The sequence below is a fragment of the Grammomys surdaster genome, unplaced genomic scaffold, assembly GCF_004785775.1.
Source record: "Grammomys surdaster isolate TR1022 unplaced genomic scaffold, NIH_TR_1.0 224, whole genome shotgun sequence".
NCBI classification, from domain to species: Eukaryota; Metazoa; Chordata; class Mammalia; order Rodentia; family Muridae; genus Grammomys; species Grammomys surdaster.
The window spans coordinates 2,903,462-2,926,895 of NW_021604669.1; the positions used below are offsets into that span (position 1 = coordinate 2,903,462).

The following is a 23,434-nucleotide window of genomic DNA, read 5'->3' on the forward strand; positions in this document are numbered from 1 at the left end:
TCCAACCTTTCTCATATTGCCTCCTGGATTTCTGGATGGTCTTGAGAGGCCACTCTATGCTCTGATGAGTACAGAAGGAGTGGAGATAATAACATTTGGTCTGTAGGATCGTGAAGCAGCTGCAGGGCTGATGTGTGTGCAGATGCTGTGGCATAAGTGAAAGGGCGTTCTCTGGGGCTGAGTCAAGCTTTCCACAGTACATACTGTGGCTTTGAGCAGAGCCTCACCTTCCTGTGCGTTTGTTTCACAAGCTAAGTGAGACACAGATTAATGTTGGTTGTGGCGATGCCTGCAGAGCACCTAGTTCTGAGCTCACAGTAAACATACAATTATGGTGAACCCAGGGTTGCAGAATCTTCATTGTTCCTTTAAGCAATCACAATTGTTATGATTTTACACTGCTGGTTCTTACTGGAAAGATCTGTAGCTAATCATTTTCATTCAGCCAATGCTTCAGGACTCACCGCTACCTGAAGCAATTAGTCCTTCCTAGCCCTGGGAGAACAAATATGGTGTTTTCTCTCCCATTTTGTTGATGGGGATCCCAGGAGCTGTTGCCCATTTCCTGTGTGCTCTGTGTCACTGCTGTATCTTCATATGCTTATGAAAAGGTGTTATAGACAAACCTGGCATGGAGAACTATTGTCGGCAGAGTTTACTTGCAGCTACAGGAACACTAGTGGTAAAGAGAACCTGTTTTCCTGGTCCAGCCCCTTCCCCCTGAGTAATGCTTCCTCTAATATGCCACTGTAATTGGTATTCTCTTTCTCTCCTTCTAGGGATCCCTGGGCCCACCTGGGCCCCCTGGAAGAGATGGGAGTAAAGGCATGAGAGTAAGTTCTGTTGTCACTACTCAGCAATTCATCTCTGGTAGTCATCTCACTTCTGATGAGTTCTGAGCTATGGGGAATGGACACCTAGGTATGTTGTAGCCACTTTGGTATGCATTATCCTGTCTGTGACCATGTGTTGATTTTGTGCAGGGGGAGCCAGGAGAGTTGGGCGAGCCGGGGCTGCCTGGAGAAGTAGGCATGCGGGTAAGTATTTCTGGGAGCTGCTTCTATTCTCAGGGTACAGGCAGTTCTTGGGGGTGCAAAACCAGTTGCTTTAGGCATTGATGAGATGCTTGGATGGGTTTCTTCCTACTTCTCATGCACCTTCATACATTTGGGCAAATGTCCACACATATATAATTCTTCCTACATCCTTACAACAGTGGACCATACAGTTGAAAAATTATTATTCTCTATAGCAATAGAGACTTGAGGGGTCATCCTCTTCCATTGGTGCCTGTTAGCCAGGATGCCATTGAAATGGATGGCCCAGGCATCCTTTCTCATTGTCCATTTTCAATTTATATCACTGAGGCACTAAAACATGTAGGTGTGTGACTGTGTGTTTGTGTGTGGTGTCTCTCTCTCTGTGTTGTGTTGTGTTGTGTGTATATGTGTGTGATATGTATATCCGTGTGTGTGTGTTCTCTCTCTCTCTCTCTCTCTCTCTCTCTCTCTCTCTGATCTTTCTGTCTCTCTGTGTGATATGATTAAAATTTCATTTTTTTTTATTCTAGCAGATTTCTAATAGATACCTACAAATGTACTGTCCTCTGCCTGGAAGTTTCCAGTCAGCCAGACTGTGCTCAGAATTCTGAGGCTGTTTGTCAGGACTTCCCCAGGCTGCACAAGCCATGTGGCAACTTGAAAATATTAGGCACAGCAATCAGTTGCACAGATTCTGAAGCCACTAGTCTGTCTGGGTCAGATCATGAGAAGGTGGAGGGACTTGGGGCAAGTGGAGGTGGGATGGTCACATGTAGGTTCATAATGGCTCCGAGGCCTGGCTGTGAGTATGGCTTCACCTGGTATCAGATAGAAGGACCAGCCATGGGTGATGTGGTAGAGGTCAGGAAGCAGGGACCGGGAACCCCTTGTATGGGCATTGTGGGTGGCACATGTATCCTAGGTAGAACCATGTCCTTCTGAAAGAACATTGGCTGAGAAGCTCTTATCTTTTCATTTTTTTTTCATCCCATCCTTCTTTGTGGACTCTCTTCTGTAGGGGCCCCAGGGACCACCTGGACTACCAGGACCTGCTGGACAAGTTGGAGCTCCAGTAAGTAAAGATACTTGTCTGGGAGGTGGCTCTGTCCCACTCTACAGGTGTCAGGAGCTGGCTCTCCAGACAGTCTTTCACCTTAACCAATGCAATAAGCACTTGGTGGTTGGATGCTTAAGGAAAACTTAGTTTCTCTTAGAATAGAAATTCTTAAATGCTGTGTGGTACTCACCAGGGAAAGAAGTTTAAATACACATTCCTGGGGTCCCTTTCCCTAATGAAACAAGATAGAACCTGGGAGTGTCAGATGGTTGGTATAAGCCATTTTTACCCAAGTGCACAGTAATCCACTCCTGGAAGGAAGGTGGAGTTTAGAGAAGCCCCAGCCCCCACATCATACAGCTGTCAAGGTGTCCTTTGTTTAAAGAGATGAGTCACATGCAGGTATGTCACTGCTCTTTATTCTCCCAGGGTCTTCGAGGAGAACAAGGTGAAAGGGGACCTCCAGGAGAAAAGGTATTTATAATCTATACTGGTCAATTAGTACCACTTCCATGGAAAAGAGAGAGAGGAGAATACTGGGACCTCTTTACTCAGTGTAGGCATATGTACATGTATGTGTCTGTGTTCTGTGTTTATATGTGCACATGTGCATGGCAGGTGTGCATGTGTTAGCTCATCTTATACCCTGAAAAGAAACTGTATAGAAGGCCAGAAACTTGGCGCTATGGCCTTCAGTCTTCTTGCCCAGGGAGAGGTCAGCATTTCCAGGCCAAAGATCCTTGGATTAGAGCTCAGAAGACCTAGTTGGTGCCAGGGACTCACAGCTTCCCTTAGCTCTCATTTGCTTCTTCCATCTGTATGTCAGGTCTGTTTAGAGTTCCTCTGGAAGTCAAAGGCTGCAGCCATGGCTTCTGCCATCTTGGCTGCCATGCAGAGTGGCTTGGAACATACTGGATCTCACTCCTCACATAGTGGCTGGTGATAGCTCTTAGTCCTCCTCCTTGACCCATACTTCAGCTTTTTAAGACATGGACAAGGGTTTTTTAGAGCTGGGTCTTGCTTCCTTCCCTCATGAGGAGCCTGACACCGGTAGGCTGCATCCCACTCTCTTTTCCTACAGCATATGTTTCTTCAGTCCTGCGTGGGATGTTTTCATTAAGTACTATAGTTTGATTTCAGTACACATGGAATGTAGTGAAAATTACTTTTTAACATCCCCATCCTGTTATAGCTACAGCCTAGATGCTGGTGTAATCCTGTTAACTTTCTCATAGGTACCTAACACATTCCACTTGCCTAAAATGTGCTTACCTATGTCCTTTATGTCATTTTTATTTTATGGGTGTCTGCTTGCATGTATGTAGTGCACCGTGTGGTTGTCCAGTGCCTGTAGAATCCAGAAAAGGGGTCCAATCCTTGGAACTGGAGTTACAAACCATTGTGAACTACCATGTGGGTCCTGGGAAGCAAAGTTGGATCTTCTGCAAGAGTAGCCAATGCTCTTAAGTGCTGAGTTACCTCTCCAACCTGAAGGCTACTGACTTCTTTGTGTTATTTTTGTACGTGTTATTTTACTGAACATGTTCATCAGCTGGAAGAGTTTTCTGCAGGAATTGTCAGAGCCCTTATGCCTAGAACCAGATAATCTGAAAATAAGAATAACATGGCTTCTGTCATTCTGGCTGCCACACAGAGTGGCTTGGATCTAGCTGGCTTCTTCTCTGAATTTCCATTTCCTAACTTTAAACATGTTGAATTAGACTCCTTTCCAGTTCTTATGTTTGATGTATGCTTAAAATAGCTTATGCTCTCAAGAGCCACTCTAATTTCTTACATCAGCAGGAGGGAAGTTTCCATCTTCTCTTGAAAGACAGGTCCTTCCATCTGCTAGACTTCATCCCAGCATGCGTTGGCTGTGAACCCAAGGTCCCTCTGTCACTGGTAACTGAGATCCCTAAGAGTGTGTGTTCTCCATAATTGGGAGATAGACCTTCCTTTTGAGATTGTCACGTGTCTGAGGAGACAACTGAAGATCCTGTAGTACAAGGGACAGAGATGTAGATTGTTCAGGCTACTGGGTATGGGAAGATTAGCAATCTGTAAAATATATCTACCAAAGCACAGAGGGGAGCAAGCCCACTAAAGTGTTTGTCCAGACAATTGTACGTGGCTATGGAAACTGAGCTTCTGAGATGCTACAGATGTTCTACTCTTGCAGGACGGCTCAAGGTGAGGTAGGTCTGGTGAAATGAGTCACGTCCCAGCCTTAGAACCATATGATCTGGGCTGTGGTATATCTATCTGTGAGCCTGAGACTTTGGATGAGGTTTTAACTTTCCAGATCTCAAGTTCTAATGACTATATATGTGTTAGTTTATTGAGCTCAATAAGCCAGGATGGGAGTGGCTGAGGCCATTCCTCTATGAATAGGATGATTGTCCCCTCTGCTGTCAGACATGGGGAATGGCAGCCAGTGGACTTCTTCAGGGTCCATAGACTTTGCAGACTTAGACTATGACTGGGAACCTCACATCATCTCTGGGAAGTCATCTAGCCAGCTTGCTCCATTTGGTTTCTGAGGCTGAGTTTCCTTCACTACTTTTCCTTCATGAGTGGTTCATTGTATATTCATGACATGCTTTAGTGGGTTGGTTTTCATTTCAGCGGATTAAAACACAGATTCCCTACTGAATTAAGGATATGGGAAATAGAGACCACACAGGCACGTCCCTATTTGCGTTACACCACTGTATTGTTGTCTACAAAGTCCAGGCTCAAGAATGATGTGATTGAGCTACAAATACATAATAAACAAACAAACAAACAAACACGCTGCTGAGACTCTTACACATTTTAAGTAAGTTTGCAATTTTGTGCTGAACTGAACTAAGAACTATCCTTGCTGTATGTGGTCCCTGAGAACAGGTTGGGTATGCCAGTTAGTGTTTTTATAATGCAACTGCATTATTTCATTTTCATATGTTATTTATCTCCACATAAGGAGAGAACTGAGCCTAGAGATTGAGACAGCTGTAGGGCAGACCCAGCATTAGATCTTGGAGCTCCACATTCCCTGGCTTTGCTGTCCTATGCTGCTCCCTCTGTGTGGCCACACTGGGTGGCTCCTGGCTGCCTCATTCCATGGAGTGCATTTGCATTTTGCTTAACTGATGTTTAGTGTATCCCTACTGCCATTGTTCTGATCATGCTATATTAAAAGCACTAATTTTCACAGAACCAGAGAAATCACTTGCTTCCCATTTGTGGGTAGGGAAACAGAGTCACAGAGACCCTCGGTGCTTGATGTGAGTTCAACACAGTATTGTGAGAGTGGGAAGCAGGGCCTGGATTTGATTTGTGAGGCACACTCCATCCAGTTCACCCAGAACCTGGATTCCTTCGTCTTTCCCAGGGATATCCATTCTTGGTTACAGTGCAGTGCAGTGTAGTGTCTGGAGTTCAGCAGGGAGTGGGGTAGAAAGCCTTTGGTGGTGTGTGGTCTCAGCCTACCCCACTGCCTTCTTCTGCCTTAGCTCTGCTGGCATCCCAGCTGGTATTCCCTCAGCATCTCAACTTCAGACATGGTTCTATGTGCTGTGCTCTGTCTCTCTGTCTCTCTGTCTCTCTATCTCTGTCACACCCTCTTTTTCTCTTTCTCTCTGCTTTCCTCCTGCCTCCTCCTCCTTCCTTTCTCTAGTTTCTCTTTCTCAACTTGTTATTGTCTCAGTCCCTTGCTATTCCTGTTTGTCTCACCTGTCTGTCTCTTTTCCCTTCACCCCATTTCCCCCCTCTCTTCCCCCTTCCCTCCTTCCCATTCTTTTATATAGCCTAGCTTTCTGTCTCAGCCTCTCTACTCTGTGTTTGGGGTCTCTTTCTTCCTCCTTTGTTCTTCTCTCTTCGTTCTCCATCTGTCTCTTTACCGGTATTTCTTTCACTGCCCTGTGTCTTGTCTGTCTCTCATCTGTGTATGTTCTGTATGTCTCTACGTTTCTTTGGCTCAGCCCTCAGTCTTTCTCTTTGTCTCTGTGATCCTCTCCTAAGCTCTTTTGCTGTTGTCTTTTTCTCCCTGACCCTGTGTCTCTGTATTCCTTCCTCCCACTCCCATTTCTTTCTTTTCTTTGACTTGCTCTCAACCTCAGTGCCTGGCTTTTCTGTCAGCTACTCCCTGCTTCTCTCATCTGTGTTCTCAGTGTCTTTTGCTCATCTCTGCTCCCCCATCTGCATTCCTACTTGCTGCCTGGTGCATCGGTTGCAGGCTACTGAGCAGACAAGGTCCAAGTGTCCAGTAAGTCTGCCCCATATTTACTCTGTCCTGTTTGAGCTATATCTGAGAGAACTCTGGGCTCTCAACTTTGAGTACTCAATTTGGTCTTCAGATATTAAGACACAAGTGATGGAGGACTTGGAACATAGATTCTTCTGCTTTGAGGTAGAACTTAGCCAGGTGGCATTTATCAGGGAGAGTATTCTGAACTGGAATTCAGGAGTTTCTGTTTTTTTTAAGTGTTTCTATCACATGGTTATATCCTTGTGACTTTGAATACAGGTATAATACCAGCTATGGAGTAGGAATGAGACCCATGAACACTAACACTCTTAAAACTCATACAGCCTAGTCATGAAGAGGGAACCCAGCATGTTGCTCTGGGAACCCTACCTAGGCATTGGGGTAGTGGAAACAGGCCGAGGATTTAGGTTTAGGATGCTCAGAATTGCTTCCACTCTCACATACTCAGCTCGATACGATACTTTGCTTCTAGACTCTGAGTGTTGGCTTTCTCATTTGCCTGTGCTCAAGCCTGCCAAAATGGCAAGAGACAGGAAGGAGATAAGGCATAATAACAGATTTGGAACCTTTGAGCAGAGAGGAAAATGCAGACATCACTTATCTCCATGGCCAGAGCTTCCTATGATAAGGAGGCTTTCTATATGAATTACCTACCACATAGTACTTGAAATCAATGTTCAAGACATGCTAAATAATTTCTAGAAGACAGAAAACACCTGAGGTGGTTTCATTTGCCTGAGTGCAGAAGAAAGGAAATTAAAAGTCATGAGGTAAGAAAGCTAGCTTCCTGGCACAACCCCAGAGATCAAGCCATAGGGTTTGGGGAGGAGGGCACTGGGGTAGCTGCAGGTGATTAACTGGGCGGTAGCACTTGCGAAGCTCTGTTAGGCAGTTCTGCAGTATCTCCTATTACACATGGACTAGAAGCATCAGTGTTTGTCCCCCAGGGAGAGGAGCATCCCCCAGTTAGCCAGCAGTCCTCAGAGGGAATAGAAGTAGAGCAGTCTTCTCCTGGGGAAAGCTCTACTACTTGCTCTGGAGTCACAGAAGTAGTTGAGCTCCTCAGTTCAGTGACTGACAACAATCTTCACTCACATGTTCTGGAAGGAAGGAGGCAACTGTGTTAGGGAAACAAAACAAAGAAACAAAGTCAATTCGGAAAATAAGGCCATAGGAAAACTGAAGAGTCTAGAGTAATTTTTCTTGTATTTCTGTGACTCAGTATCACCCGGAGCTGTACCATGAGGTTCTAGGTTGGGCCTGAGGGACAGAATAGTATGGAAAAAATGACAAGCTTTAGACAAAATAATAAATGCAAATCAACTTAGAGGAGATGAGACAGGGCAGAATGAGCGCATCTTGGAGCAGAATAAGGCATGTCATTAGTTGGAGAGGTCAAGGAAGTGAATTGAAGCTGACCCCTAAGGGAACTGGGCAGCCAGCAGAAGGAAAAGCAGGTGGATATGGGAAAGAAGGAAGCTATACCAGCTGAGGAATACCAAGAGGTACCTAATATTAGCACTAATAGCCCTACTGGAGTCTCTATTCTTTTAGCTGAGCCCTCACATCCCTTCTTGGTAGTGACTCCAGGTGCGGATACTAGACAGCAGGTTAGTCATGCGGAGCACACTGACTTCATGGACTCCAGCTAAAGGAAGCTAGCATGCAGCAGAGAGAAGCATGACATATCTCAATGACTTATCCGTGTCTTAGAGGAGGAATTATTATTCCCACAAACTGCAAGGAGGATGCTTGTCTAAGGTACTACATGGAATAAGAGATTCAAATCAACTGCCTATGAATGTGAGCATATGGGATGGGGATTAGATAGATGGCTGGATGCTATTGCTGTGGGCCAGAGGTCAATTGTTCCTAGGGCTGAGAGCCTGGTGGATGCTCATACTTGCTGATTGAGTGGATAACACACACAGTATACCTGCCATTTTGTCAACTTTGCTAAAAACACCATGCATCTATTTCTTTTATTTACACAAAGATTCATGTGATGAGGGGAGTATGCCATCCCTTGGTCACAGAGGGAAACAGATATAATTATAGTTTCTCTGGTCTTTCACCTCTGTACTTCGGTCCCAATAACATCTATTCTAGAGCTGTCCTGTGTGATGTGCTTAGCTCTCCTCTATGTGGGGGAGCCTGATGGGGGGGGATCTGAGCATGCTTAGGCATTCGGATCCGAAGGCTGCCCTTCCTTTCTGTGACAATGACCATAGGGAGTCACTGTCTCCTGGTCACTATTTGTTCATTCTTCATTTTCCTTCTTTGCTAGGGGGAGCGAGGCTTGGATGGATTCCCTGGGAAGCCTGGAGAGACTGGAGAGCAGGTAGGTGGGTGCTGGGGCTGATGGGCCATGGTCCTTGACACAAGAATGAGCAAACCTCCGTACAAGCCTCAGCTTCTTTCCTATTCAGTGGGAGCAACAGTAGTGCAAGACCAAGGACCTCAGCTGTGTTGATTTTGTGAACTCCATCACCACAGGGATTCCAACAATCCCACTGCTTTGCATCCACTGTAGCTTGGGTAATAAGATATATTGTCATAGTGTAAAGCCCTTGGATGATGCACATACTCAGAATGGTGAACATGAAGGGATAGTGCCTGCCTCACACCTCTGGGAAAATCAGAAGCAGAGTGCTCAGCATATAGAATGAGTTGAGCCTAGCAGGATACGTTGATGCAGATGAAGGAGACAAGGCTGTGTATAGTAGCATGTATTGATATGGGCGAAGGAGATGGAACTGTGAAATCCATGAGGAAATCCTGACTGCGCTGTCATGGACCCAAGGATTGTTCATGAGAAAGTGCATCTATGGCTGAGGCTCTGGAAGGCCACACTGGAAAGTGCAGACTGGTGGCTTCCTTGGACTTCCACTAAACAGAAGGAAGCGCAAGTGCTAGGCACAGATGGCCACACTGCTGTGGATCACCATAAATTCCCCTTGCATTCTGTCTCCTGGTGGGTGGCCCCAGCTTGTCTGGCTCTCCTGCAAGTCCTTTCATTTCCTGAGGAGCATAACACAGGAGAATAAAGAGTAAATTCCTTCCCTTGTAGCTGTCAGGTATGCTTATTTTCTGTCAGCAGGAACCATCCTGTAAAGATGCCTTTGACATCTCATGTGCTGCCTCTTTGGTCATCAGTTTCCCCATGGCAATTTTCTAGTTCTGGCCTAAGTATAGGCAGACTCTTCTCAAATTTGGAGACTATGTGGGACCAGCATTTCCAAAGGAATCCATCACTCTGCCCTCTGCCCTCTGCCCTTTGCCCTCTGGCCCAAGGCAAATCTGGGTTCTTCACGCTTCTGCCTATGTGAGGTCCTCTCTCTGACACTCCCATCTTTATGCAAAATGTGGCTTTGTGTGTTCCCTCAACTGTGGTGTCCAGTTGCAATGCCAGCGTGATTCCAAAAATGGCAGCATGGCAATGCTGGATTTAGACTTCCAAAGGAAGAACTTCCTAATAGGAAAGGAAACTAGCTCAGAAGAGGGTATCAGGGAACCTGGGCTCCTGAGGAGAACCCAGCTGTGTAAGCTACACTTCCTGAAGGCCCCATCCCCACTTCTACACTCATCTCTGTACATCCCTGGAGCCTGCCATAATGCACCTTTCCTTTCTTTCCTCCAGGGAAGACCTGGACCTCCTGGTGTGGCAGGACTGCAGGGAGAGAAGGTAAGCAGGCAGAACCTGGGGGATGAGCTCTGGGAAGAGGGGGCACATAGAGGATGCTCACAGGGCATCAGGAACTCCCAAGTCATGTCTTCCTGTCACATTTGAATTGTTTTCCAACCTCAAGAATAAATGGTCATTAAAAATAAATCCCAAATGGAAAAACCACATGATCTCCAGATATATTTAAATCTTTGGTTATTTAGAATGCTGTTTGAACTCAGGAATGCTACCAATAAGTAAAAACCATAATTGTAAAAACATCTTTGTACTTCTTTATACTCTTTCCTTCATTTGTTTCTCTCTTCCTAACAGTCTTACAAATGTTTTGTGTCATTTCTGAAATCACTAGTCGCCATGGCCCTTCACACTGGAGTGCTTTCAGCAAGGCTTAGTTTAATAAATGTGGTGCTTAGAATTTTGCATCTTAACCAAAAGGGCTGCAAGTAAGGTTCTTTCCAGGATGTGAAGTGTCGAAGATAAATGCCAAGCATTCCAGTCAGAGAGCAGAAGTGAAGGGAGTGGGTGTGGGTTTGGTTTCACAGCAGGAAGGATGATGAGATAGCCTTGGGGGAGGACCCAAGAGGATCTTCTTACTGAACCCTAGAGGAATTTAGAAGAAATGAGTCAGCGGGCCCCATATAGAGGTGGATGGGGAGGCTGGGGGTGGTTGGATCAGAGCAACCTTACATCTCTGCTTCTCAGAGTGACTCTAGCAGGAAGCAGATGGTCCTCTTGGGACAGCCAGGTTTCCTGCAAACAGTTAAAGTAAAAGAAGACATTTCCTTGAAAGCTTTGCAGAAGCACCTATGGTGTGCAGTGAGTCAATCAATAGAAATTAGGGCCAAAAGCCTCCACAAAGGGACAAGGCTGGAGAACCTATGTTTCCCTCTCACTCACCTTGGCTTCATTTCTAGCTGAGTTAACTCTTCTCCCCTGCTGGCTTATTTTACAATTGAGATTTGCATTGCTGTATTATTCCAGTATTAGGATTTTAATACACTCCTACAGAGATCTAAAATCCTAAAATGAGTTACTTGTTCAAGTCAGTAAGACCAAGAATAATGCTTATTGTGCAGGCCTGTTGTGAGTGTGTGAGTGTGTGTGTGTTGTGTTGCTTGTATTGAGTCTTTCTGTTGAATATGAAGATTTAGTTTATCCTCTCATATTTGGGGAAATGCTGAGTTATTGCTTCTCGAGGCAAATGCAAAGGGGACGGTCCATGTCACAGGTCACTACATTACTTGGGGCATTCCTAGAGATAATTACAAATCAGCCAGGTTCACATGGTCTGGTGCCTGTCATCTCATAATGAGAGAGAAAGAATCTAGGATTTTATAGACCTTTGCTGCCTCACAGTTATTGAAGAAGCCATTGGGACCATTGGCACATTCTTTTTACAGATAAGAGACAGAGACCAAAAAATATTATTTTGCCTATGACCCCACGAGATTTTATTAAATCCACACGACCACATAAGATACACAGTAATACACGTCAGAGCATCTTAGGCTGTGTTGAAAACTGAACGAGATCATTTCCAGTATGTCAGTTATCCATTGCTATACAACAAATGACTCCATACCTCTGTAGCTTATCAGAAAACCTTCAAGATTTTGTGATATTTCAGAGCAATAATCTAGGGACACATATTGTCCCAGCTCAGGAGGTCTCCTCATATGGGCTGTGGTTATTTCAAGCATGCCCTAGGGCTGTAGACTCTAATTCCTTGTTGCTTATGTGATCTGTTATTGGTGGGGCCAGTTCTTTGGTGCTTTTGGGCTATGTGGCTTCTCCGTAGTGCTGTTCACAGTGGAGAACATGGCTTGAGTAAAGAAAAATGACAAACACCCAGTAGATGCCACAACCCTTCTTAGAACATCAATGTGGAAATCACAATGGCTTCCTTATGTGCTTACAATTAGGCACTTATTGACCACTATACTGTAAAGATTTGTGCATTGTGTACCAATACTAGAATATGGGGGTCATCCTAGGAGTTAGTTTTCTCAGCAGCTAAATCAGGTTTTTTTTTTTTAAATAACATTGTTTCATATCATTGAAAATATGACTCTAGGAAGGATTTGAATATATTCACTATTAAATTTTTGAACAATTTATATTTCTATGTTTTAGTTTCTTCATCTCTAAGATAGAAAAAATTGTTAACTCAGAGAAAGACTTCATCTGTATTAGGTCCTTGGAGAATGGCATGGCCACTAGAAACTGGTCAATAACTATTGGTTCTGTTTACATAATTGTTACAGATGAATACTAGGATATTATTTTGCTCAATAAAAATTGAGTATACCAAGAGATTTTATTTCATTATTACCTGCAAGTGATTAAACACGTATTGATTTATTTCATGACTGTTATTTGCAATTGCTTTTGTTTAGTCATGCTAATGACAAACTATGCCTTCTCATAATGAGCCATAGTGATTCATTATTCAGCTGTCTGTAATGTTGCCTGTCCATATGTGTGTGGCACATCCACACAAAATTATAGTATAGGTGTGTGCTATATTATAGTTTTATGATAACTTGCTACAAGCTAGTTATTTAGGAAAAGGGAAGCTCAATTGAGAAAATGCCTCTATAAGATTGGCCTCTGGACATGCCTATGGGCCATTTCATGATTGACATGAGAGGGACCAGCTCACAGTGGGTGGTACCAATCTCTGAGTGGTGGTCCTGGGTGTCATAAGCAGGCTGTGTGAGCCATAAGAAATGAGTACAAGTACTCCTCCTTGCTTGTACTCCTTAAGTACTTGCCTTGATTTCTTTTTTGATAATAGTTTGTGGTATGAAGATTAAGCAGGATAAATCATTGTCTTCCCAAGTTGTTTTTGTTGTAGTGTTTCATCTCAGCCATGAAAAACCTGACAACAACAAGCCTTGACCAATCATATGTTACCAAAGTATTAATAAAGCATGTGGAGGTATAGAATGAATAAAACCATCCCAGAGACATTAAATATTCATAGAGAAATACAGATAAAATTATTTGAGCTAGTGCCTGAGTACATGGGACATGTATGTTCATGAGTACTTGTTACAAAGGTACCTGGACAGATTATAGAATGCTTTAAATGTACAATGTGGGCATGCAGGTGTGTGTGTGTGTATGTGTGTGTGTGTGTGTGTGTGTGTGTGTGTATGTGTGTGTGTGTGTGTGTGCATGTGTCCCATGTGTGGTAACTCAGAGAAAGTAAAGGATCTTGTTAGGTAGAACTCAATTATTATAGTGAGAGACAAAAAAATGAATGACAGCAAGGGAAGCTGTCACTCAAGTACTTTTAGTTTTTTTTTAATGTAAATTTAAAATTTGCTTATAAAGTTGCAGTTTTCCCATTGTGTTTTATGCAAGCCTTTTGACATAGAAAAGAGCAATTGGAGAGGCAGAGAAGATGTTCAGTGGATAAAGCACTGTAACCCTGTAGAAATGAAGAAATAGACTGTTGTGGTACCCTGCCTGTAACCCTGGCATCAGCTAGAGATCTTGGCTCAATAAATCCTGATTGAAGAAGGACCCCCCCCCATGTTATCCTCTGGTACTCACATGCATACACACACATGTACACAAACATGCACATGAAAAACACATCAAAGAACAACTGGGGTTGCTAGAAGTAAACTTGATGATGTACTGGTGATTTTTTTCTTTTTTCAGACAGAGATAGGATATGGTGGGGTTGGACAGAAAAGAAGTACTTAAGTTGGTTTTGGACTCAAAGGGAGGGCTAAAGGGGAAGCAGATAGGGCATGTACCTCATTAATTTAACATACTCCAAAATTCAGTAGACAGTGGCAAACATGCCCAGAGTCACTAGTTATTTCTACTTAGCCTTGAGATTTAGCAGGCTTTCATCTTTGTTCAGTGTCTCATTCATTCATTCATTCATTCATTCATTTTTCACTTAATCAGTAATGCTTTGGACTGCTTGAGCAGGGCTATAGGTGTTGATGATAATATTTAAAACAGCGGCACCCACTCTGGCTTGTTCTTCTTGGGCAGCCATGTTCCGGACTAGACAAGGCCTGAGGCTAAGAACAGCAGCATGCTCTCACAGCTGCTCAGCTCTGACTAGACAAAGCACCGACCCTGGCACTCACAAGACGCCAGCATGGGAGATGGCTCTGCCAATCTACCACACTGTCTCCACAAAGCTTGGCTGAACCCCAGACAATATCTGCCATCCACTCGGTACCAGGTAGAAATGAGACTCTAACCTTAGTTATTATCCAAAGGCTTTATACATTTAGAAATGTTCAAATAACAGTTTGCCCACACAATTAGAGTTGTTTCCCAATATCTAACCTTATGATATAAATCGTTACTCAGGACTGTTCTGGACCCATGTGTGGTTCTCCATGCTGCTATATCTCTCCCCCTGTCTCTTCCTTCATCTCCTCGCTCCTCTTCCTCTCCCTCTCTCTCTCTTCACTTCTCCCATATTAGCTCTTCCCAAATTACCAAGCCTTATTGTAAAATGTAGTGGGAGAAATATCCTACTACATGTAGGTAAGAGAAAAGTGTTTCTGCTAGAGGTGCTATCTAAATGCAGTGTCCTTGCCTTAGCTATCAGGCACTGGAGTCATGGAATCCAGGGTTTTGTATTGCCATAGTTGACAGATATGTCTTATGTAGAACTAACATGCAGTTTATGGCCTAGGCAACCGGATAGAACAAGAGCCAACGTAGCCCAGGTAACCTGCATACGAGGGAGGAAAGACATGGAACATGACTACATGACTCTGTCTGGTGACAATGAAAATGCACTGAAATTCTCACAGCATATATATATATAAATTTTTTTTTTTACTCATTTGGAGGATGTTTAACAAAATGTTGACCATGTGCTAAACCATGAACTTGGCACAAGGGCCATTGCAAAGGTAGAAATTGCTGCTGTTTCTGTATCTAACACAAAGCCTGCTACATCTGGTATCCCCAGAAAGGTGGTCCAGTGCTATTTATAAGACAGTGTGTAGGTATGACAAATCTCACAGAACAGCTAGCTAGATCTGGACATTGGTAAGAGAAAATAAAAGAATCTCATGCTTTCCAGTAGCCTATGGGCTGGATGATGAGATAAGAATTGGGTGCTCTTCAAGAATATTGTGAAGTAGGTGGATGTCTAAGCATATTGCTGATATGTGTGATGGAACATAGAGAAGATCTTCTTGGTGCTCAGGGTAAGCAAGAGCTAGGGAAAAGGTAAAAGGGGAATGTGGTAACAATAGCCATTAATGTGCTTTCTGTCTCTCTTCAGGGAGATGTGGGGCCTGCTGGACCCCCTGGTGTGCCAGGCTCTGTGGTGAGTCACTGTTGGTGGAGCCCATGTACTCATAAGGTCATGGAATTGGGTCATTGGAAGAGCAGTGACTTCTAAGCATAGAGAAGAACTCATCTGATGACAGGGGTTTATAGGCAGTTAGTGGTTGCTGAGGGAGGAATCAGGGTACTACATCCATGCATGAAAAGGCCACCATGAATCCCACTATTGTGTGTTCTTAATGTATGCTGTTAAAGCCTTTAACAAAACAGCATTCAATCCAATCATTGGATTATATTTGAGAAGAGTCAGAAACCATGGCATCGTGGCATGCGGGAGTGGATACCTGAAATGGAACTGAGGGTGGCTTATTACTGTTGAGGAAATTGATGATAGCTTTGCTAATCCTGTTTGTCTCTCAGGTGCAGAGAGAAGGTCTGAAGGGCGAGCAGGTATGTGGAATGGGTCTTTCCATTTGGGAGATTTAAGCTGTAGCAGAAGAAAGGCCACAGCTATGGGGTTGGGCTCAGGGATATGTCCAATTGACTTCCACCCGGGGAATCAAATGCCTGCATGCCTTTGGTGCTTTCTGGGAGTTTGGGAAGTAAGTTCTTGACAGTGAAGGGTCATGGGCAGTGGTGTCCCTGATCATGTAGAAAGGAATATAGTGACTAATGCCTGTTTGCTTGTCTTTTCAGGGAGCCCCTGGACCAAGAGGTCACCAAGGCCTACCTGGACCTCCAGGAGCACCTGTAAGTCACTACTCCCTAATGGTGGGTGTGCCTAATATTTGTAAGTCTAGAAATGTATAGTCTATCTGTTGCTGAATACAGAATTATTCCAGAAGCCATGCTATCACTTGGGTAGGTGCTGTGGTTATCGCCATTCTTCATGGGACAATGAACTCTAGGCAGCTGGCACAGAATCAAGTACAGATATCATGCAGCCTGCATTCAGAGCCCCTTGCCCCAAACAGGCCATGATCAGGGACTCTTGGTGTGTCAGTTTCTGTTCAGATCAGGCACTTAAATGTCAATTGAACCACTTCCTGCATATATACTTTCCCCACCCCTCCAATTAGCTTTGACTGTGTGGAGGCTCTGTGCGTACAGCCATTAATTTCTGCGTCCGTTAAGAACCTAATGATGTGAAAAATAACCATTTGCTAGGATGAGATGAAGGGTCCCTGTGATCGTTTATGGTGAACATTCAGATTCTAAGGATAATTAATAAAAATGCAGTGAACTCTATAGGGGTCATTTGAAGTAGTGAATTCTCTCAGGGCTGGAGGTTAAAGTTATACTTCTAGGCAACATGATTCTGATCTTTTACATCACTGTATTTTATTGAGAGAAATGAAGCAACTGCATCTCTAAATTGATTCATGCTAAGCTTTTGGCACTGTTCATTATTAGGATACTCTGATAGGTAGATAATTAAAGCAACCTAGATAGTGTTTGATTTTAATGTAATTAGAACGATTTAATATCAAAAACTTTTAGGACAATTGCTATCTTCTATAATCTTTAAGAGAATTAGTCTGTGTGTGTATGGAAATATATACTGGAGATCCACAATTGGAAAACAATGAATTTCTATTCTTATCTGACACAGTGAAGGAGTTGGTTTGAGGGTAGTTGGCTGGCTTAAAAAGCTATTATAAAGCAAAACAAAAAATCGAACTGGGTGTCTGTCTATGTAGCCTAGGTGCTTTTCATCATGAAGTGTATTGAGGTGGGGGGGGCCTTGAAATTTTCTTAAGCTTCTCCATTGGAGCAAGAACTGCTGTTGAAGAACTGTCCGAGGTACTGAAGATGGTCTCCTGTGCTGTACACTCTTGTCATTGAAGAGTAAGACTTTGTGCAATACAAGGTGTCGATAATGAAATTGCTTTGGTTAGACTTGAGCACTTATCTTAAGCACTCAGATAAAGTCTTTGTTAAAAGGGAACACCATTCTAGAACTAAACTTCTTTAATTTTTTTTTATACAATGTATTTTAAAAGTTACCTCTCTCTCTCTCTCTCTCTCTCTCTCTCTCTCTCTCTCTCTCTCTCTCTCTCACCTTCTTCCTTCATTTTTATTACCTTTGTTTTTATCAGTATATTTTGATCATGTTCTTTTCCCTCCTGCAACTTTTCCCGACCCTTCCTACTCATCTAACTTTGTTTTCTCTCTTTCTCTCAATAAAGAACAAAAAACAAAAACAAAAAAAAAATCAGACAAGCAAAAAAAAATGTTTTTAAACATTAATGGCAAAAAATATCAAAATGAAACAAAACCCACACAAACAAAGAAACAGAGTAAACAAACACCCTCAGCACATACACTCAAGCTCAAATCCATGAAGCCTCTTTGTGTTTGAGGAGTACTCCTCAGCATGGGACCTGCACTGGATTATGGTTGATATACCCAGTGACATTGCATTGGGAAAAAACTGATTTTGTGTTTCCCAGAAGGTGTTAAGTGCAAATAGACTCTTGGTTGGAGGTGTAGCTTTGTGTCCACTTCCTCTCTTAGTGCTGGGATTTTATCTGGTTTCAGCCCATGCAGGTGTTCTGTATGCTGCCAGTCTCTGTGAGTGCATGTGTGCCTCAGTCCTGTTGTGTCTGAAAGGTACTATTTCTTTGGAGTTTTCCACCATCTCTGGCTTTTATAATCTTCTCTGCCTCCACATCGATCTCTACGTCTTGGGAGAAGGAATTTGATGAAGACATCCCTTTTAAGACTGAGTGCCCACAAAGTCTGTCTTCTCCAGTTGTGGATCTCTGTGTTAACTCCCATCTATTGCAAGAAGTTTCTCTGATGAAAGTTGAAAAGTGCTCTGATCAACTGGTATAGAAATATGCTATTAGAAGTCATTTTATTGCTATACTTGGCATAAACTTCTAAGGCCAGGATCAATATTTTTCCTGTATTGAAATCTACAAGGTTTATACATGATGAGAACTTAGTGAGTAATTGTGGAGAGATGTTCCTGCTAATGGACACTCAGGAGAATATTCCAGTGGGACATGACTAGAATGGATAAAGAACAGGGTGTCCATGGGAAGGCACTCACAATTAGAAGACAAAGGCCTTGACCACCTAACCTATGGTATCTTTCTAAAATGTAGATTTGTACCTTTGCTAACAGCGTCCAGTAACTCTAGTACTCAACTGATTCATCTCTAACTGGAAAATTATCATTGTCATCATTTCATTACATAATCATGCTGTGAGGGTTAGGCGGGCTGATGTACAAATCAGTGTTCTTGGAGATTTGCTAAGCCTACATGGAGTTCAACCTGTGTTCTGCATCATTACCTTCTTTTGAATCCCCAGTGGCACCTACCTCAGAGCCCATCCACAGATCTATTACTGTTTAAATATTCGTTGAATTGAGTAAAACTGGGAAACTGGCTTTAATGACTTTGGTGAAGAATAGAAAACTTTTGAGTTTGTGAACCTCAGCAACCCCATGGAGAAGAAAATATATCCTGGGAATAGTACATGATACTCTGCATCTGAATGCTGGCAACATTTCTCCCTTCCCTAAGATGAAACAAGTTCTGGTAATCTTACCAATGCATGGCATAAGCCACTTCCTTATGTGGAAGGAGAATTTGTGCATGCCATTCATACTATGCCACAGATGGATTCACCTTACTACTTACATGGTGGTATAGAAAGCAAAGAGCATAGCTCTAAATATAGACTAGTCACCAAAGAGTCATGCAACATTTGATCACAGGGACCATGCCTATGTGATACTGATTATTTAAGATAAGAAGTTCAAGGAAGACATTTCTGGACAAAATTCAGCAGGATGTGGTGACAGAGCCAGAGCTGGATTTGAGGGTCTCACATGTTCTGTACAATTATGATGGAGTGTTGAGGCCTGAGGGTCCACTCTTCATATAGTCTTCTCAAGTACTTAGCAGATGAATACAACATCTCCACTATTTAGAAGACATGATGGAGCTTTGTCAATGTCTGGTGACCCCCACCCTAAAGGTCCCACAGAATTTACAGCCTTCAACATCTTTCTCTAATTGACATGTGCCTTTCTTAGATAATTTTATTTGGACCAACTTTAATTTTTTAAGATTTATTTTTACTACATACGGATGAGTGTTTTGCCTACATGTATGTAAATGCACTACATGTATGCTTGGTGCCTATGAAAGTCTGAAGAAGGGATAGGATTCCCTTAAACTTGTGCTGTGGATGGTTATCAGCCACCATGTGGGTCATGGGAACTGAACCTATGGCCTTAGCAAGAGCAGCAGATGCTCTATAAATGGTGTCATCTTTCCAGGCTCTATTTGTACTAACTTTAATACTTTGCCTTTTGTTCTCCTAAGAGTCAGAAAACCCAAGCTAATTTATTCTGAGGCAGAAATATGGAAAGAGTGGACATACTTAAGAGTTACACAGTTTGGTTTAGGGGATTCTTCTCTTTGTGCTTTATGCAAACTATTACATTAGCCATATCATTCCTACTGTGCTTTCCTCAAAGTGTATGACACCGCTCATGTCTTTTGGTTAAACATGTTTTAAAAGCTCATATCAGTCAGTCTGTATATTTTAGGGTAGATGGCAGATCATGGATTGCTGCTTCCCTTCTGACCCCATAATTTCCCATTTGGATGCAGTGACATGTTCCTGTTCAATGAGAGTGAGAGGGAAGAGCATATGCCATGCCGTGGAAGTCCACATGTAACATTCTCTTCTTTTTCCAAAGGGTTTGATTGGTCCAGAAGGCAGAGATGGACCTCCAGGGCCTCAAGGTCTCCGAGTAAGTAAACCATGCTCCCTTTGCGTGGCCACCACTGCATGTCATCCGACAGAGGACTCAAATCTCCTCATCCAGCTTCTTCAACCTCAGGGACTTGCCATGAATATTGAAAACTGAAAGACTAGGCTTAGTTGGTTAATCTGGTTGAGGATATACCTTATTCTCTGCCTTGATCTGGGTCTTGGAGACGTGGAGAAGAGTCTGTGACTGTCTGTCTGTCTGGTGCATAGGGACACACACTCCTAAGAAATAGGAATTCCTGAAAGAAAGAAGCTAACCAGGGTATATAATTCAAGGATCAGTGATTGACCCAGGCCAGCATGAGCCAGAGCTTCTAACAGGAGATGATGTGAGAATTTAATTTGGAGAAAAGTATAAGAGAAAATAGAGACAAAGGTTGCAATCTGCCAACATGATACAACTTTAATTTAAAAATCTATATCGTTATTGAACATTTTATCTCATGGTAGTCGATTTGACGTAATTAAGTTTAGTTTAATTTAGTAGCTGTCATATGTAAAGTTTTACACTCCTGGAATAATGTAACAATCTTCAGCAAGAGGTCTAAAGAAGCATATGCAAGCCAGATACTCTACTGGATGTTTCACGGCAAACTGAGCCAGGACTCAAGTTCAGCTCTGCATCCGCAGTCCCTAGAAGAATTCATGTACATCTGCTGGAATCTAACTCTGAAGCTTGTGCTCTCTTTTCTAATTTCCACATAGAGCTCTCCACAGGTTAAATAAATCCAATAGTGAGGCAGACAGCTCCTGGCACAATCAGCTTCTCTACTCTGCAGGTTTGCATCCAGAAGCAATGGAGCAATTGACCTATGGGTTGGGGCAGAGGTCCTGGCATCTGATGGAGGCATTTTCTCTCCTACTTTAATGCCCTATTTAGCCTGAAGTTTATGTAGCTCCTTTGGAGGATGGTTTTATATGTATGTATGCCGTGGGTTGACTAAGAGAGCTGGGCCTACAATACTTCACATCTTTCATCCTGAAATCATGTGCAACCTTGTCACTCAATAGACTCTACCTGTCCTTGACTACCGGTGAACTGTCAATCAATTCTGTTGAACCTCTTGAACCTCTAAGATTCTAGTAGAAGCTCACTATAAAGTCCAGGGGATACGTGGCAAGATGTGTCCAAAGCACTATGGGTAGGAGACAAAGAGGGTCACATTCAGGATACTCAGCCATAGCCTGTTTCAATTTACCCTGTCAGCCAAATGAAGTAGTTACCATATTGCTTTTTCCTCTGCAGTACAAGGAGCCTAGGCTTTGAAATAAGTGTATAGACTTGACATCCATGCTATGTGACCCTCGAATGCCCCCTGGTCTTTGCAAGCCTGTTGCTTTCTTACTGTAGAGTTGAAGCCTCGTAATGGCTGAGTCTCTGTGAGAAAGGAAGCTCAGAATAGGAAGTAAATTGTCCCTGTGTCGGGGCTCTTATTCTCTGAACATGCAATCTTAAGGCAACTCTGTTCACATATTAAATACTTAGTGTTTATGTGTCACTGTCATTGCTGCTTTCCCCGATACAATATTAGAATGGTACACAGAACTCTTTACCTAACGATGTCTATGGGCAATTTCTATTCACATCTTTAATTTACTCACCAAGTGGAGAAGGAACATCTTGTGGGAGCTGGCTTGTCAGGCCCACACTTTATTGTCTGGGATTGCCTGGAACCTACTGTGTGTGCTTCCCAAATCAGTTGCTGCCGTGCTAGCAAGCGCTTAAACGCTATGAGCCACATCAACCACATATAAAGAGTGAGCTTGACTTAGTTCAGTCTTACCACGGATTAAGAGACTTGGGAACTGAGCCCTGAGATTTAGAGAACGGGACTTGGAGACTCAAGGGAAGCAAAACAATGGAGAGGGTAGGGTAGAGCTATGGCTGGAGTGGAATGAGACATGAATGTAGCAAGCCCCAACTGTGTGCCAGATCTGGCAATAGCTACTGTAAATCAAGGCTAGACCCTTGTAGAACACAGTTGCTCAACGGCCCCTCAGGTATTCCTGCCGAAGACCACATACTTCTCCAAAGCCTGCCTGCTTTTATCACCTGTTTCCACACTGTATGTTAAGCTCTGACATTGCGTAGGTATTCTGCGATCCGTCTTAGAATTTGCCCAGAAGATGTAGGGATCAACAGTCTGATGTTCAAAGTCCCCTAAAGCTAAGCTAGATCAGGTCCCTGGGGGAGATGGATAAAGATGATGAGATATTCAGAAGAGAAGGGAAGCCCAGCTTAGAGAAGGCTGCTGCCCTTCCAGTGAGTGATGTGGGAGCAGGTGCTGTCTGTTGCAGCTTTGTAGTTAATGGTATGCTGAAGATGGTTATAGGACACAGGAAGTGTTCCACAGAGAGGAGTTACTATGACTTTTGTGCATGGATCACATCCAGCAGTGTCGTTGACACTTCTTTAGTTTGGGCATGAATCAGTTAAAATCCCAAAGAGCCTCATAACCTCTTGTTCTAGTCCTGCTGAAACTGTCCTGAAGACTTTACCCCTTCCGTTTCCCTTTCTATATCTTTTCATTCTTCTCTTGTTTTTTTTTTCACCTTTATCCTACCCATCCTACCCTAACCTTATATCTTCCTCTTTTTCCTTCTACTAGAAGTTATCCTTTCAACAAATGACTCTTCAATCATCGACTAGCGTGGTGATGGTCTACTGAGGGTACCCGCCCTCATACTGCTGATATTCTGGCAGGCGGAGGGATGCAGACACAGCTGTCAGTGTTTAAGCAGTTGATGTGGAAAGGTCCCAAAGAGAATGATGGGCTTGAGCAGGCTCTCAGGCAATGAGTTGGCTGGCCAGGCTGACAGCTGTGGAAAGGACATGAGCAGCCTTAGCTGGGGCCCTGGGGCAGGGGCTGCTTGGCATATCTAGGCGAGTAAGACATCCTTAGAGCCAACAAGGGTCTGAGCAGGGGAAGTGAAGTAAGAGAACCTGAGAACAATTAGTGTTCGGCCCTGGAGGCCTCTGAAGGACTGTGGCTTTCATTTTCATTTGAAGTGTGCAATATGGGCTGCCTTCACCATGTTCTATTATAGGAAGATATGCAAAAGTTGAAAGAATAACTAAGTGAACCTCTATATCCCCATATCCACTTCAACATTTATGAAGTCATTGAAAAGTCTGTTTTATTTATATCGACACTCAGTCTGCCCACCACTGGGCTTGAGTTTGGAAGCAATTCTTAGTCCCACGATTTGCATATGAATATTTCAGCACCCTGTCTCCAAAAGATAAAGGATTTTATGAGAAACTGAACCGTAATACCATTATCCAACCCAAATCTGCTTGAAATTTCATCAAATATTTACCCCGG

The 23,434-nt window shown here is 43.2% G+C and overlaps 1 protein-coding gene across 1 annotated transcript in view; it reads left to right on the forward strand.

Annotated features, from left to right (window-relative positions):
- The window catches only part of Col22a1 (collagen type XXII alpha 1 chain), a 236,740-nt gene that overhangs the window by 79,154 nt on the left and 134,152 nt on the right, over positions 1-23,434 (forward strand). Inside the window, exons 13-22 of the mRNA XM_028773262.1 lie at positions 780-833; positions 984-1,037; positions 2,059-2,112; positions 2,527-2,571; positions 8,634-8,687; positions 9,987-10,031; positions 15,307-15,351; positions 15,732-15,761; positions 16,008-16,061; positions 20,035-20,088. Coding sequence (XP_028629095.1) covers positions 780-833; positions 984-1,037; positions 2,059-2,112; positions 2,527-2,571; positions 8,634-8,687; positions 9,987-10,031; positions 15,307-15,351; positions 15,732-15,761; positions 16,008-16,061; positions 20,035-20,088 — 489 coding nt within the window. The remainder of the gene's footprint in view (positions 1-779; positions 834-983; positions 1,038-2,058; positions 2,113-2,526; positions 2,572-8,633; positions 8,688-9,986; positions 10,032-15,306; positions 15,352-15,731; positions 15,762-16,007; positions 16,062-20,034; positions 20,089-23,434) is intronic.